The 17,947-nt window shown below is 42.5% G+C and overlaps 1 protein-coding gene across 1 annotated transcript in view; it reads left to right on the forward strand.

The window, feature by feature from the left end:
- The window catches only part of SHANK1 (SH3 and multiple ankyrin repeat domains 1), a gene marked incomplete at its 5' end in the record, with an annotated part of 68,072 nt that overhangs the window by 36,258 nt on the left and 13,867 nt on the right, over positions 1-17,947 (forward strand). The window contains 4 exons of the mRNA XM_081344715.1: positions 14,095-14,177; positions 14,741-14,865; positions 16,369-16,504; positions 17,054-17,137. Coding sequence (XP_081200841.1) covers positions 14,095-14,177; positions 14,741-14,865; positions 16,369-16,504; positions 17,054-17,137 — 428 coding nt within the window. The remainder of the gene's footprint in view (positions 1-14,094; positions 14,178-14,740; positions 14,866-16,368; positions 16,505-17,053; positions 17,138-17,947) is intronic.

Here is a 17,947-nt window from a genome sequence, read left to right on the forward strand (position 1 = left end):
AAAGTGCTTTATTTGTATCTTGATTAGTCTCACCAGAAGCTTGGGAATTAAAGAAGAATAGACTGGCTCAACACTTGAGTGTGGGCCTCCAACTCCATCTTCAGCATCCTGATAGCCTGCATATTGGGTTTGGTAGCTGTTCTGCCACTCTGGCAAGGTTTTCATATTTCCCAGGTGGACCTCTCACCTTAGAAACCAGTAGAAGGGTAAAAAAGAAAAAAAATTAAGAAAAAGGAAAAAGATTCCTTTTAATAATTTTATATATTGTAGACCACGACTACCCCATTCCAACCCCTGCTCACTTGCCTAAGCAAAGACATTGTCACTTTGTTTCCAGGCAGCTCAAAAATTCTGGCTTTAGATTCTTTGTCCTTTTCAAACTCCAAAGAACAACAACAACAACAACAACAACAACAAACAGACCTGGCATCAGTACTTCTGGGCTAATCCCTCTTGTCTCAAGCTGCTGACTCAGCGGCTCCTTATTTCAAATGTCCCAGGAACAATGCTATATCAGGTGTTTTAGGGCATCCAGGGATGCTTAAGATGTTGACTCAGTGAATCAGATGCTGTTACTAAGTTAAATCCATAGGTGGGATGTTAGCAGAAAGCATTTTGGGGTGGACCCTCTCTGACCCCTAAAAGACTAGGCTCTTTTCCTCTACCTTGACACCAGTCAACAAACTCAATCCAATTAATTGATGAAGGAAGAAAGAAATAGCTTTCCCCCATTTCATGTCTTTCCAGTGTTCTGGGACTATAGCTCTCAGAATTCCCAACACATGTGGAGGATACTAGATTTGAGACACAACACTCAGAAAAGTGAGTCTGCATACCTGCAAGCTGGAGTCATACAACTTGTTCCACCGTGTTCGATAATGCTGTTTCTTTGTACATATAGCAGGGATGGGACCAATGGTGGGCATCCCCAGATAACTGCAAGGGTTCGAGAATTCTGGAAAGGGACCCTTGATAATAATTATCGATTTTCTCCCTGCCTCCCATGCAGACAATCTAAATTCCTTACAGCATCACCTTACAGTGGTGCAGGTTGAAATTGCAGGGTATCAACTATCTGGTCCCACTTCATTAAGAGACATAGGGAATGGCAGTTATAAACACAAAAGGCTCCTTTAAGCTTGAAGCTGGTTCCACAGCATAAATCAGATGCTAATTATGCTGCCTGCTCTAGGGCAAACAATGCTAATTTTACTGTCACTCCTACTTGAAAAGGTTGTTGTAGGATTCAGTTACCCTAAAACAGGGGTCTTCAAACTTGGCCCTTTTATGACTTGTGGACTTCAACTCCCAGAATTCCTCAGCCAGGCATGTTGGCTGAGGAATTCTGGGAGTTGAAGTCCACAAGTCATAAAAGGGCCAAGTTTGAAGACCCTTGCCCTAAAACTAAAAGTCCTGTAGAAACACTCCAATCTAAGTTTATAGACCTTATGCCAGTACACAAAAAGAGCCAAGCAGCAGGGGCAGAATTTCCAGAGGTTGAAGTCGGATGCAGACTCTGATTACACAAGTTCCCTGTAGCCAAATCTTTATTTATCGGACAAACTTTAACCGGTTTAAGTGGCCATACAGCTTTTTACAAGGAATCTTGTACTTACATGGACAAGCATGCATCTTACGCCTATATGGGGGAACAAATTAAAAAAAGGCTTTATGCTGTTCTCACCCAATAATAATCCTCAAAGGACTATTATAACTTTTTGTGTAAACTATAGTTTGTCTTCAAATACACGGAGGCATCTACCCAAGATGTAATACTCTTTTTTTAAAGTTATGCAAGCTACATTAGCAGCTTAGGTATCAAGAAATTTACCTATTTAAATGAAATTAGTATCTTAGGGAAAATTGGCATTTTGTGTTCTTCCCCTTATTCTGGGCTCCTACATGCTGACCAGAGGAAGGCAAATGATCTAATCCTGTCTGTAATACAGCATAATTCTGCAGTGAATCAAGGAGGATTTGTGATTCCCAAACATTATAAAAGAATAAAACAAGATGAGTAACAGTATGTGTGTTTGGGTATAATGGGACACATATGCAAATGCATGTATGGATAAACACTGGTCAGAAGCCACATTCCCACATGATAAATTAATATTAATTGGGGTTAATAACTACTAATTAAATTGTATATAAAACAGTCTCTCACACCGTTAATAGACCTCCTATGCACACAAATCATACAAACATAAACATAAGTACTGATGTGGATACATGCGGTCTCTACCCTCCAAAGCCATGGCCTTTGTATGCATTTTCTAGCTTGCTCCCTATAAGTGCCTCATTTCTCCAAATACAAAATGATTTTTCCTACTTCAGAGATAACTGAATGGGAGAAACCCTGTCTTCCTTTTATTTATTTACTATGTAATTTATATGTCACTTTAACCCAAACAAGTTTTGAAACAGCCGAGTGACTAAATATTTTGGGTAAATACAGTAATTAAGACAAATGAAAACTTTCTCCAATTCCCCACCATCCCCACATCTGTCTGTCTCAAGAAATCCTGCCCACTTTGCATCATCCATCACCCAATTCTCTTCCTGGCAGTCTTCAGCCTCCAAAAGGTTCCCTCTCAACCCCATATTTCGTACTTGACTATGAAACTCTGGTGCTAACGCCACCTACCCTATTGCCACTAGTATTCTCCTTTGTGACCACATGCTGTTAGAAACATGTTCTGGTGCCGTTTCCCATCACCAGCAGCTTCTTTTCCCTCTTAACAGCCTTTGATTCCCAACTGTGACTCTCAGTTTCAATTCACAGTCTTCCACAGTTCAGCTTGGACTCCACCACCACACTCCCGCCCCTTCCTGTCCTGCTGGGCCCTTCTGTTCTGCACTAGCTCCCTAGTGAACTCAGTTATTCCGAGCCACTAAGTCTCTGATGCTCCAATTTGGCTGTGCTGCATTCGATCCTTTTGGCAAATGTCCTTGAGCTCCTCAAGCAGGAAGTATGTCCCAGACTCAGCTGGCTCTCAGTCTGAGAGCAGGATCACTTCAGCCAGAGCTTTCCCTTGCGATGCTTCAGGGTCTGCACATGCTACGCAAGCACATCCCTACAGCATTTCAACACAGGGCTTGCATGATTACTGCCTGTGGGGTTACCTACCAGGGCCAAGTGATCCCAGAACTTTCCAAGGCAACAACCTTTGCCCTCAGCCAAACAGTGAAGATGGAACATACCAGGGGGCCAGCAGCCCCTTGAGCCATTTGGGCAGCACCATGGGGCCAGAGGAGGCTGGGTGAGTGGGCAGGGTTTGAAGCCAGTGGGGAGGGGAAAATGCAAGAGTGGGGGGAGAGAGGAATGCAGTAAGTGCTTTGGAGAAGGGGTGAAGTAGTGGGAGACATTTCCCCCTTCAGTACTGACTAATTTTTCTTAAGTGTTCTTATCTTAGCCCGTAATCAGTGTGAACAAAATTGGGAGGAAGGGGGGGTGTCTTGCATGTTAGGGGAGGATGTTATAGTAATCTGGAAATGAGAAGAAATGAACTAAAAATGTAACGAGGGCAAATCAGGAACTCCAGAAAGTTGCTTGTGTGTGAGAAAGGGGATAAGATGAGAATGAGCATTTTTGACAGCTTGTGCATCTTATATGATTAAGGACTGTGCATTAATTCTTCACAATACAAGATTATTGAGCATTATGTGAGTATGATGAATGCAAATACAGTGCACATTTTTTTGTTTTTCCCCATATATCAGTTCAGTTGTAAAATAGTATTGAAACACAGCAGTTGTTTCTCCACCTCTGTAGTATGTCAGATGAAGATTTCAATTCACTTTTATGAGTTAGATTTATAGTCTGGCATATATTGTAGCAGCTGAAGATGATATATATATATATAGCTGGTCACACCTCCAGTTTTCACACATCAGTAGCCCTGTAAAGCAGTCTTAGTTGAGAGACAGTGAATGGCCCAGGGTCACCTCAGGAGCATCTGAGGTTGAGAGTAGACTTGAACCTTTGTCCCTTCCTACTCCAGCTTTTTAACCAATACACACATTTGCTTTCATTTGTTCTCTTCCTGGAATGTTTCTAGCTGGCTGCTACTATTTAAAGATAAGCTCTGGCTTTGTGAGAATAAATACTTACCTGATATGCTGCAGAGGAAGAACAGTTGGGATGGTGTGCATGTGTAGTTCGTAGTTCCTGCAGAAAATTGTCCAGAGAAGGAAGTATTAAGCCAGTGCTGACTCTATTATTAGGCACAATAAGTCCCCTCTCTAAAGTTCTTTTTTTCTTAATTATTAGAGATTCATTATCTACATTTGTATGAAATATACAGTTTAACCTGAGTGATAATCATCTTTGCTAATGAATGTATCAGCTCTTTCTGTGACTTCACTGTCTATATATCTGTGTCCCCATACAAGATTCTGTACACATTACTGTGTGTATATATTACATACATTTCATGTGCTCATCCATAACAGTATGCAACATTTATGCTTTCAGTATTGTAGAAATGATAATGTATGTTTCCTCACAGATTTATAAAAATCTACATTGTTCCAAAGAAATTGCACAAGACCGCTGGGAAATATCTCTAGTGCATCTTTCTCCAAGCCAATGCATTTAGTTAGCTTCAGCTCTCAGAACCCAATTCTGGGGAAAGCTGTTTTAATTTAAGAAGCTGTTTTAATTTAAGAAGCAGCACAGCTGCTTCTAAAACATCTGTATAAAGAATTTTAGAGAGGTTTGATTTTAAATGCTTGCATTTAGGACAAGGGTACCTGAACTATCTTTTCTATTCTGTTTCTCTGAGAATGTATATTTTGAAGGTATCTTTTCTCATTTTGTTCTCTAACTGCAAATCAAGAACTTTGAATCAAAATGTATAAATCATTTTTTTGTAGCCTTACAAGGAAGTTTAAGTTATCGGCTCATCAAGCATTTAATGTTTTCCTCATCCCAGCTCATATGTACCTAGCTTAGCATTCTGTGACTTTGCCAAAAATGCTGTTCCTTTAAAAAAAAAAACCTTGCATGAAGGTTTCCAGAAGAAAATCCATTCAGATGAGCAAAAATTCTTTTAGGAACCTGTCTGCTTATATGTATGAATGATGTACGTAGACATATCTTTCCAGGAGTAAGAATTACATATTTGTATGTATATGTAATTGTATATGAAGATTGTTCTTTGAGAATAGGAAAATCATATGTGATTAAGGAAGGTAAGGATCCTGCTAATAGAGGTGGTTCATAAACCCCACTGATTTCAGAGTAACTTACACCCAAATATATCTTCATAGAACTGCAACTCAGGTTAACAATTTAATATACCTTTGTGCTTGAAGATAAATCTCATTCCACAAACCTGCTATCAACTTCTGAAATCAAAAACGTAGAGCTAGGCTATAGCACCATATAGGCAACATAATTATAAGCCACATTGCTCAGAAGTAAGAGCATTGTCAGTCCTGACCTATGTACCAGGATGTTTGCAGAAAACATCTCCATAGAATCTGTCAAGGTATAATAAGCGCAACAAGATCCAATATTTCCAGATAATGCTAAGCAACTATCAGACCTTATTCTGAAAATAGTAAAGTGGAATAAGAACATTCACAAGCTGGCTTTTATTGCATTCAGTGGAGATTTTGATACTAACTCCCTTCGCTCCAAGGAAGACTAGAGTTTTATCACTCTGCCCCATTAACAAAATTTTATAAGGTGTCTGGATGACAGCACTTTCATTTATAACCGTCTTTGATTTTTCTCTTACCAGGAAAAAAAACGATTAAGAAGGAAAAGATGAAATACATCCACAATGTCTTTCAGTCAGTAGTACAAGATGCTAGCTATCCATCTGGATAAATCTGCTGCCAGAATTGGCACAGTTGCTTCACAGGAAAGAGCCTTGACTGCTAGACTAGATTTAGGTCTCTCAACAGAAGTCAGACAACCATAGTTCCTGTTCATAAAAAGAGACTTTATAACAAACTCTTTTTTGGTGTGATGTAAGATTTCCAGAGTTGGGAGCAAGGCTTCTTTTCCCACAGAACTTAGGCAGAAGGACCTCAGCAGGTGTTTGCATTTGACCTTACTTGAACTCAGATGCTTGGCAAGGTCAAGGTTGGGGAGTGCATGGATGAAAGCTTATAAATGCAGGCTGGAAATGGAAATTGTTACCAGTTGATGGTGATCCAAAGGAGAATTTAGATACAGTAAAAGATTCTTACTCTTTTTTTTTTGCCAGGAGCAGCTTTGTTGGAGACATATGATTGGTTGATCTCTGCTGAATTAGACTGAAAAAGGTAGATTAGCATTCTGGCTTCGCAACTGCCCAGTAGATGCTTCTGAGAAATCCACAGCAGGGCAGGTACTTGCAACCGTAGCTGAAGCAGTTTCCCCAACCAAATGTGTTGAACCTGGGCAGCTTTTGCCATCACTGGTTGAACTAGGGACAGTATAGTTCAGCATGTTTAGAACCCAGAATAAATAATTTAATTGCACAAGAGATGCAGATACAGAAAATATATCTTATCAATTCTGTGTCACCTGAATACTTCATTTGTCTGTCCTATTCCATCTTTGTAGTGAAATACCATCAAACTGACCAGAAACAAAACTTCTTTTGTTCTAGGAACATTTACCTAGCTTAGTGCACATCTGAATGTAGGAGAGGAGGAGACTGCACTTGTGGTGTTTTTTTAACCTATCGCAAAAGTGGAAATTTATGGTGGAATCAATTCTTGCCTGCAAGTTAGTACTGTGGAACAAGAGTTGGACTGTGCACGTGCGACTAGTCCGAACGAAGTGCTCTGCACGTGCTCCGAGGAACTCACAACCCCTTCTCACAGCCCAGAGTTTTACTGGCTGGCCCAACCATCTGGCTGGCCTGCCCGCCCGCTTCCTGCAGTGCCGTGGCGTCGCCGGGTGCTCTTGTGCGCAAGGGGTTAAGCAAGCGTGCCGGCTAGTCGGCGTGCGCTCTCCCGCTCGCTCCAGCGGCGGCGTTGGACTAGGTTTCTGCTGCCAATGAACAAGGCCGGCCGGTTGGCCTGTCTGTCGCCTATTCTTCTCCGTCGTTGTCTCATCTTCCTCTTACCCGCGGTGCCATGATGTGAGTATGGTGCAGCCCTCCCGCCGCCGCTGCTACTGCTGCTACTGCCGCTGTTGCGCCCCCCGCCCGCCTCCCCATTCCACCGCGCGCCCCTAGAATGTGGCTGGGCCCCGCAGCGGCGGCTGGGAGCCTGATATCGGCGGCGGCACCAGAACCATGGCCCGCTACGACGGCGGCGGGAACCAGCAGCAACAGCCGGCCCTCTCGTCAAGCTGGCCGGCTTTGGGGCCCCGGCGCCGGAGCGTCTGGTACATCTACAGGTACGGTAGAAGGACACAGAGGAGCACGCCGATCGGCGAGCACCCGGCCGTGGGGCCCGGGCTTGCGCGACGGCCGCAGCGGCGAATGCTTCCTCTCCTCCCCCTTTCCTTCCCAAGATGATTGCCATTCACGCTTCGCGGGCCCCTCGCCTGCGCCCCATTCATTCCTTCGCCTCGCGCCCGCCCTCCGCAGCCCATTGACGCCCGCGCGCCCGCCCGCCCGCCATTCATGCAGCCATTCAGTCAGCCATCCAGCGCAGCTGCCGGCTCGGCTCCCAGCTCGCGCCCTCCACGCAGAGCGCTCCCCCTCCCCCAACCTACTCTATGCATCCGGCCATTCAACCTGCGCGTGCCCGCCCGGATGGATGGATAACGAGTGGGACCCGCGGGCTGGGGGTGCAGGAGAGATGCTGGCGGTGTGTGATGGGTTGAAGGTGCCTGCCAGAGACGTTAGGTATGTGAGCGCGCGTTCATACTGTGTGGGTATTAATATGCCTCTTCTGGAAAGGAGTCGGTGTGTTCAGGGTGTGCGTCAGTAAGAATGCTTGCATGTACAGATGCAGCTCTGCATATGGATAAGGATTGTTGGGTGTTTTCAGTTGCTTAGAATTTTTGCTTCTGTAGAGGATGCTTAAAAATGTGTGGGAATGGCTGGCATGGTGTCTGTGTGGAGGTGTGCTTTGTGCATGAAGACTTAGGAAGCTGGAAAGCAATCCAATAACCGATTCTGGGTGTTTGCCGTGGTGTGGCCATGAATCCATATATTCCTGTGAAGGCTTTGTGTATGTGTATGTACATCTGTGGGTGTGTATCTGCAACTGGGCATGCATGGGTATCGTTCGCTGTATGCAGGTTTGCTGTTGATTTATGCTGTTGTCTAAACTATTTAACATTCTGAGACTATTGTGGACAAGAAATGAAAATATGCACGTATCTGATAGTCATGCATTATATCTCTCTCTCTGCATACTCTCTGTATTATAGCTTGTTTTAACCTCTATAGTGGGACATAAAAGCTTAAACAGCAAACCTGTAAAGCATGATGTGCTAAACTAAAATATGTTTTTTATTGTGTATATGTGTACATTAAGGCAGCACATTTCCATCCAGTTTCGACATCATCCTGCAAGGTATCATGTTAATGTGTTCTTTTATACAGTTTTATGTGTATGTTCTCTTCTATGTGGGCACCTGAAGACGTGCTGAGTGATAATGGAAAAATATTTGAAATACACAAAGCTTATGTATATATACAATTGGATGATACCTTTTTGATGCTTTGTTGTATTTGGTCAGATGTTAGTGCCGATTCTTGCATGTATATTTTAATTCAGATGTTTCTCTAACACCACATAACTTAATATGCAACTTAATGCAGGCCTGCATTGACATTTGAATATGACACAATCCATACCTGCTCAGATTTATAGTACATTCATGTTACTCTTTGAATACATAAACCAACTTTTTCACATTTTTCATCTAATGATGGAAGATAGCACTTTCCCATTTTAATTAGAAGGTTGAGATTTCAGATCCTTTTACATTTAGACTGCATTGTTGAAGACTGCAGTGGCGGGAAGCTCATCTGGTTGTATCTTAGATTGGACTCTTGAGAATGGAGAGTTTCTAAGGCCTTGTTCAACAAGGGTTCACTGCATATGATTCTGTCAGAAATGGAAAGCTAGTCTATCAGTTACAGTTTGCTATATCAGGATACCGAGGTGGTGTGTCTAAATACATGTGGCCTGGAGGACTTTTTAATGAAAACTCACCAATCTATTTGCAAAAGTACTCTAGTTCGACGATACACCTCCTTCAAAACTGTGATTCTCCAGAGGTTGCTGAGCTTTAGATCTCGGCAACTATGAGCCAGTAGGCCTGCAGTGAGAATACAATGAATTATGGTTTAGAGACACCAGAAAGTCCTAAAATTCCCCATTATAAAATTGATTATGGTGCAAAAGGAAAAGGTTTGCCTTCATACTCATGTTCCATGCTTATCGCCAGAACTTCATAGTCACTTGCTTTTTCCTCCCGTTTTTATAGAAGCTCAAAGAATTGATCTTCACTGTAAGAAAGATCCTTTCTGACTCCGAGAAAGATCTCATGGAAACCCATATAGAAGTAGAGGCTGGAGTTCTCGTTTGTTTCTTTTTAAATTCTGGAAATACTTGGGGAATGCTAAGCATTAGTAAATATTGGATGAGTCTGGATTTGTGCAAGGTTTTAAGGCACTTGACAGATCGTATGTTCATTTCTGAGCATAGTGAGCTATGCTGTTATATATATTGGTGTACATATCAACCTGGTACCGTTGAAAACTATGGGAGTTACAATGTAATATTTTTGGAGGTGCCAGATTGGGTTATATGTGTTCACTACAACTAATGCTCTCTGTCCAGGAAATCTCATTTCTTTGCAACAGTTGTTGCCTATGTGAGACAGTGTTAGACCCTTTTTAGAAATATTTCTGTAAGTGAAATTTATTTGAGAAGAAGGACATATGTGCATATCTGCATAAATTAGGAAGTCTGCATCCTTCCACTTCATGTTCACCTCATATATATGAGCTTTTTTAATCTTTTGTTTGCCCCAATACTTGTGATCCACCAAAGCAAATACAGTCTGGCGGGTATGGGTTTGTTACGCATAATGTTGAGAAATTCTGTTTAATTGACCTTACTTCCCTTTATAGGCCAAAATAATCAGTCCTTCAGTATAGGATCTTAGGGAGAATTATTGACCAACCCAAGTCTTGAGACCAACATTTAAGTTTAATACAATTTACTGTATATGTATTAAAGAGATTAATTAGTTTCCCTAGTGATACACACAATCAAAGTGCATTAGTAGAGCAAAAGAAGCCTTCCATAAGAGTAATTTTTTTTTTTTTAGAAATCAGAGATTTGGTGATTTAATCTCCTGGTTTTGGTCATCTTACCACTCTTGAGATATAATTCAGTTGCTACTTAGTCTTAAGCCTTTTCTAACTCTCATCACATTTATTTAATTCACAGAGATTGCCCTGTTTCTTTAACTCCTACTTGGCAGCTTGAAGTTCTTTTTTCTTACTTTTCCAGTTAATCCTATTTATCCACAATTTGGTTTTTACCTTTCTGACCTCTTTCTCTTGTCTGTTGTTCTGTAAAATTTCTTATCTTCCATGCTTTTGTTACATATTGTTGTATATAAAGAATTAAATAATTTGAAAAAATAATGCATTAATAATATGAATAAACGTGAGCAGAAAGAAGTATAGCATGGGTAATTTACAATCCTATCTATGGCCTGTAAGGTGTTTGATGTTATTCATTTAGATAACATCAGGCGTAGGAGGGGGGGCAGAAGAAGAAGAAAAAAAAAGCAAAAATACTGATGAGTTATTTAACATGCTGATATAGGGGATTTCAAAGGGACGCGGTGGCTCAGTGGGTTAGGACGCTGAGCTTGTCGATCGGAAGGTCGGCAGTTTGGCGGGTCGAATCCCGAGTGCCGCGTAACAGAGTGAGCGCCTGTTACTCGTCCCAGCTTGTGCCAACCTAGCAGTTTGAAAGCACGTAAAAATGCAAGTAGAAAAATAGGGACCACTACGGTGGGAAGGTAACAGCGTTCCGTGCGCCTTTGGCGTCTAGTCATGCCGGCCACATGACCACGGAGATGTCCTCGGACAAGCGCTGGCTCTTTGGCTTTGAAACGGAGATGAGCACCGGCCCCTAGAGTCGGAAACGACTAGCACGCATGTGCGGGGGAACCTTTACCTTTACCTTATAGGGGATTTCAGTGGGTGACGTGCTGATAGGGGATGTCAGATATACCATAGTTGTTATAAGAAAAATAGTATAGCATGTATAACATAACTAGCAGCTGGAGTTCACACTGGCGGAAGAAAACTTTATGGACTTGGAAGGAAATCTGATGTCTTGAAAAATTTAGCAGTGTTGAAGATCATTACCACTCCAATTGTAGAATTGGCACTTAAGCAACTTGTGCCCGTTGTCTGAATTCCTGTCAGTCTGTTCTATGCTGAGGAGTATTTTTTTTCTTATTTGGGAGAATACCAGCTTTGACCACACAATGAGACAACCAAGTACAATACTTTTGTTCTGTGCTGTGGAGTTCATCTGTGACTTTCAGCTTTTTTTTTTTTTTGCTGTACTTAATGCTTTCACATGGAGCAATGCACATTTTGTTTGAAGGCTTGGAGCCCTGTAAAAGGGTAGGGGATGTGCAATGTTTGTAAAAGCTATATCTGCAGCCTGAACTGATTGCATTGCTTCTGCAAAATTGAGAATAAAGGGAGTGCAGTACCATGAATATACACAGTTATATTCAATGTTCTACAGTTGTTTCCTGGAGCAGCAGACTAGGTTTCCTCTATAGAGTGACGTCACATTATAAATGCATTGTCTTGCAATTTTTATATTAGCCATCCTACTTATTTTAGTGGTGAAGTCTCATGCAAAATATATTTGCAGTAGGAGATTGTGGTAATTTGTTATACGTGTACAGATAGTCTTCGATTTACAACAGTTCACTTCAAAGTTATAACAGCATTGAAAAAAGTGACTTCTTGTTTTTCAAAGTTACGACCTTTGTAGCACCATGTGATCAAAATTCAGATGCTTGGCAACTGGTTCATATTTATGACTCTTGCTGTGTCCCAAGGTCATGTGATCACCTTTTGTGACCTTCTGACAAGCAAAGTCAGTGGGGAAGCCAGATTCACTTAACAACTAGGTTACTAACTTATCAACTGCAGTGATTCACTTAACAACTGTGGCAAGAAAGGTTGCAAAATGGGGCAATATTCGCTTAAGTGTCTCACTTAACAACAGAAATTTTGGGGCATTGTGGCCATAAGTTGAGGATTACCTGTATTGCTAAATCTTACATCTATAAATCTGGTACAGTATGTCTCAAGTAGGCAGTAACAGAGACACTCCTGTATGATGCTAGATATTTTTGCAGTGAGGTATAATGTATGCATCTTGTTTTGCAGTGACCCTTTGCGCCTTCTAGTGTTTCATCCCTGGCTAGTGAACGAGTAGACTATTTGCATTTGTAGTGTGGGGCTTAGTGCAGCCAAAATTCTGTGCAGTGTCTTTGGAATTCTGGCCAAAGCAATGCTGTCTTCATTGGCTCTGGCTCACCAATGCTATTGTTTTACAGAGAGCAGGTGCCTGCTATGTTTGCACTGTCAGGGCTCAGTGTAGGGAAGAGGAAGAAGAGAGGATTAGAGCCTGCAAGCTTTGCAGACCTGGTATACTACAAATTACATACCTGCACAAATGATTCTACGTTGGCAACATATGAGTAACACAGGGCCCACAGGGCTCTTCTGATTCTTTATGCACTGGGCAAGTCTGAATTGGGAGTTCCCTTTAACACAGGGGTGTCAAACTCAATTTCATTGAGGGCTGCATCAGCATTGCGGTTGCCCTCAGGGGGCCGGGTGGGTGTGGCCAGGGTGGGTGCAGCCTACTGGGTGGGCATGGCCAGCTCTACATCATCCGCGTCAAGGGTACCTATAGGGGCCTGGGCAAGAGTGGGACAGATCTGAGGGTCTCTGGCAAAAAGGGAGCGGGGTAAGTGCCAAGGCATGGTCTACTGGAGGAGCCTCACTGTTCCTCTCAAGTCATGCGGGGAGAGGGGGCTGGATGGTGACACGGAGGTCAAATGCCCAGCCTGGCCCTCAAGCACCCATGGCACTAAGCCCAGCCCCACTTCCCCAAGGGGGCGCCCAGCTGCACTTATCTCCTCCTCAAGACTGCTGCTCCTGTGCTTGCTCTCCTTAGCCAGGTTGCTCATGATGGGTACGAGAGCAAAGTCAAAAGAGAGGCCCAGTCCCTCTCCATGTGAGGAAACCTGGCTTTGTATCCAAAGCTTCCTTAGCAATAGGATGGGAGACCCCCCAGGATAGGCCAAGAGGAGGGGGCAAGGGGATGGTGAAAGGGCAGCAGGACAGGACTAAGGCAGGACTTCCCTCAGACTCTCCCTGTTCTTCCTTCCTTCCTTCCTTAGAATGGTGGGAAAATATTTGAGATGAGGGAGGGAGAAAAACAGGCAAGAAACGCAGCTGGGAAAGTGTCATCCTTCGTGAGGAATGAAGAAATGCACCATCGCCTGGAAGTGGCCAGCACATGGCCCTCGCCTACTTCACATATCCCGCTTGGTGGGCTCTGGGGGAGGGGATGCCACGAGCAGCATGAGAGTCGATGTTACGTGCGCAATGCTGCCCAGCCCCCAACCTCCCCAGTTTTGGCAGGCAGCGGGATGTTCTTCTCAAAGTGCTGAGAGGCTGAGCCGGGTGACATGAATCTGAAGAGAAGCACAACACTGCCCAGCCCCTAGCTTGCCTGAAGTAGGCAGGGCCATGTGCTGGCCATTTCCAGGCAATGATGCGTTTCTTCATTCCTCACAAAGGGTGATACCTCCCCAGCGCGCACGCAGTTGGTGGGGCCAATGCGGCAGGGGCTGGTCCCTCGCTGTTTCCAGACGGCCTTGTGGAGCTAAGACTGAATGCGTTTCAGCATAGATGGCCACCACAAAATTGTACATTGGCTCCCGGCCGGCCTGGGCCAGGGCCAAGGCAGCAGGGGCCGTTCCCTCACTGTTTCCAGGATGGGTTCGTGAGCCACATGAAATTACTTCATGGGCTGGATCCGGCCCCTTGGCCTTGTGTTTGACGTGTCTGCTTTAACATCTAGATGACTCCTAACCTGTCCTATCATCTTTTTCTTTCACAGTGATTACATCATTAAAGAGAAGACAGTGCTGCTTCAGAAGAAGGACAACGAAGGATTTGGCTTTGTGCTAAGAGGGGCTAAGGGTGAGAGGGGGAGTTAAGGTCATCCATGGAAACTAGGGCTGTCCCTAGCTGTTTTGACTGATTATGCAGATGGACATTCACAGTGATTCCCCACCAATCTACAACGCTTACAGCAATTGTGGATGCTTCTAGGAAGAGTCAATAAAGAATAAATAGTTCCCATTGGAACCATGTCCTTTTCCCCTAGGTATTGTGGAGCTGTCAGCAGATGCATCAGGATCAACAGAAATGGGTGGAAAATGTGACTGTATGGAACTTGGTTTTCTAACAAAGAAGTCCAAGTTGGTGGTTGGCTAGAACCTTTCCTTTTCTCCCAGATAGCATGTGGAGTTCAAGGTTGGATGCTCAAAATGAGGGGACAAAGGAGTCGTGCCTATGCTCTGAGGCAGTAGAAACTGATTTGTATGCTTGAGACAAATTTGATTTCATTTCCTAGAAGGTTGGTATGACAGAATTCCAAAGCCAGGTTCCAAATCCATGCACTTTTATTGGCTGTAAGTCTTCCCCAGCTTCCTAAGGACTCATTTCCAGATGCATCCTTTCACACCTCTCTCTGTTTACAGCGCAGACCCCAATTGAGGAGTTCACTCCCACACCTGCTTTTCCTGCTCTTCAGTACCTGGAATCAGTGGATGAAGGAGGTGTGGCTTGGCGAGCTGGTCTCCGCATGGGTGATTTTCTCATTGAGGTAATGGCTTGGTACAGTGCTGATACTCCTCTTTGGATTTCTTCGTACAATATCTTAGCACTGTTAGAAAATGACCTACAAATTTTCAGTAAGGTAATGTCAGAATATGGTTGCTAGCCAGTATAAAGTGTCATGCAGTTTTATGCTGTGTATATGTTGGAATGGATATGTATGAAAAATGCAGAAAGGTTTGTTCTGGTTAAGCTTACAAAGCATTTGGAATTGTCCCAGAATTTGGAAGAAACAACAAAATGTGGATCTCACAACAAAAGATAATTCCCCAAACAACAGATGGTTCTCATATGAAATGGATGAGGCAGTAGCACACTGGGAGAAAAATGCCAGGATATTTGAGAAAAAATGAGATTGGCTAAGCTTTGATGGATTGGTCAAGTACTGTTAAAAAAGGTATAACTGATGAAGTGATATTTTAAGGTGTGGGAACTGTAATCATTTGGAGCATCACAGGGAAAGAGGTACCATATGGGAATCCTATCTGAATTTCTCTCAAGTTTGCACCTGGTCACTCAGACTTTGCATGGCTGTGTGAACGTATAGAGAAATGAAGTTATACACCTGCATTTGTTTCTATGTGACTCAATATAGACATACTGGCTGGAGAATTCTGGGAACTGAAGTCCATGTTTCTTAGAGTTCATAAGGTTAAGAAATGCTGCTCTGTATATAAAAAAGCAATATATAACAGTACAGGTGCTTTCCAGGTCTCACTACAGTAGTATTGTGTTGACAAAGATATATGGACATACATCAGTGCTTATTTAATCAACTATATTGGATCCCAAATTAAAAAAAAATCCTGTTATTCTTTGGTTGCTATTTCCCTGGTGTGGTTTCTGTTTACCTCCCTGAAAGTATACATTTGCATGATAGCTACTAGTGAGGTGTGTTTTGGGGAGGATTATAGTGCTTCATGAGGGATATGAATTAATCAGTGCATTCTGAAAATTCATGATTTTCATTACATCCTTCCTACACACTCATGCATGATCCTCCAACCAACAAGAACAGATCAAAAAGAAGAATTCTGTTGGGTCAGACAATAGAATTTCATTCTGTCTATTTGCAGCCCTTTCTTTTCTCAAAGTGTGCAGCCATTTGTTCTCCCCTTAGGAGATAGTACCAGTGGTAGACTGCTCTGTAACATGGACGTTTCAAAAGACTTCCATGAATAGCATTGTTTGACGGATTTTCCTTCTGTGAATCGGCGTATAGCTTATTTAAGATAACCTAAACCAAAAGTAGCTGCTGGTGTTTTTTAAAAAATTAATCCTATCAAGTTAATTGCATATCAGGGGAAAAGGTTGCATAGATTAATTCACTTTGTTCTGTGTAGTCATTTGAATACATGCAAGAAGATAGTTGGAGCATGCTTGCCGTAAAGAGAAATAAGGTAACAAGGGCACATGATCCAAAAATTTTGAGATATTCTGTGCTGTCCCCAAAACTCCACACCCACATGGATAATGTCAGTTTTTGTTTCAGGTAAATGGACAGAATGTGGTAAAAGTTGGTCATAGGCAAGTTGTCAATATGATTCGACAAGGGGGTAACAACTTGATGGTAAAGGTTGTCATGGTAACACGGAATCCTGAGATGGAGGAAGCCATGAGGAAGAAAGGTACCATTCTGAGATTATTCCAGTTGTCTTGAGTGGGGAAAGGAGTCTTGATGAGTGTGTGTTATCCTGAGGGGGCTGGATATGGAAGCAGGGGAGAGATCTGTTTTGCATGCAGAAAGATTTAGGATTAATTATGGCATCTTCTGGATTGTAATTGTTAGCAAGTAGTATTTGCATTCTTTGAAAAATGAATAGACTTCATTACCTTTAAGAAGAGTGCTGAGATAAAAACATGAATTTATATTCACACAACGTAGCAAACCAAGTACATACAGTCACACCATGTGCCAAATTTTGTGGCTTTAATGACTTAGCCATGTTATGTGAATTAAGGCCATTCGATGGTTTTGTACTTTAATATATTGTGTAAACTCCCCAAATAAATTTATTCAAGAACCAGGTTAAGCAAGCGTTGTGAACCGAACCAAGAATTCTTTTCAAAAGCAAAGAGGCAAGTGGGTTGGGGAAAAAGGTTAGCGGTGAGAGTTGGAGCAAGTTTGGATCATCGGACAAAATCCCAGACCTACTGCTTTGTTTTTTTTACTTTAGCTGCACCACAGCAGACAAGACGATTACCCCCTCCAGCCATCTCCTTGCGTTCCAAATCTATGACATCGGAATTGGAGGAAATGGGTAAGGATGCCAGTGATTTGCCATTTTCAGTACCAAAAGTAGGGGGGGGGGGATTGTCTTCTAGTGCTTCCCATCCCAAACTGATGATACACACACATCCATTATAGGAGGGGAAGCTGCATCATACTGATTATGCAATATAATCTGTGAACTTGTATTCTTCTGTAACTTTTGTAAAAAATAATAATTATGCTTTGGTGTGAACACTAAATATAATTGGCCAGAAAAGGCTTTTGAATCATTTTGAATCTTTTACATTCAACATACCTTTACTATTTACTGGAATTAATGCATGCCAAGCTTATATATAACAATAGGTTTCCCACCCTTGTAACTACAGAATTCAGTGCCACCTCCCCTGGGCAAATACCCACATTTTCCTTGATTCACAAGCCCCTTCTCTACAGGTAAACTTTACAAAGCTGCCCAGAAGAAGAGAGCAAGGGAATGGAAGCTGTTACTTTTTTCTCTCATATATTTACAAAGGAAAAAAGACTAGCAAGGTGGAGGACCTAGGGAAGATTCCCAGTGGATTTTTACTGAGCTTTGATGGGCATTCAGTCATGACATGCTATATTCAAGTTCTGGGAGAAATTTAGCATGGTTCAAAGTTCATGAGTGTTATTCCTATACATGCTGTTCATCTAAACGGATTTTGAAATTCCTTTTCATAGAGAACAGATGCCTCAGAGCATTCAAGAGGACAGGTGCGGTAACCTAAAAATGCTCACAGGAATTCTGTATAGATGACAAAAACTACAGAATAGAAGTAATCTGGACAAATCAGTAAACAAATCAGTCTAGGTCTAG

The sequence above is a fragment of the Vipera berus genome, assembly GCF_964194415.1.
Source record: "Vipera berus genome assembly, chromosome: Z".
Lineage (NCBI taxonomy): Eukaryota > Metazoa > Chordata > Lepidosauria > Squamata > Viperidae > Vipera > Vipera berus.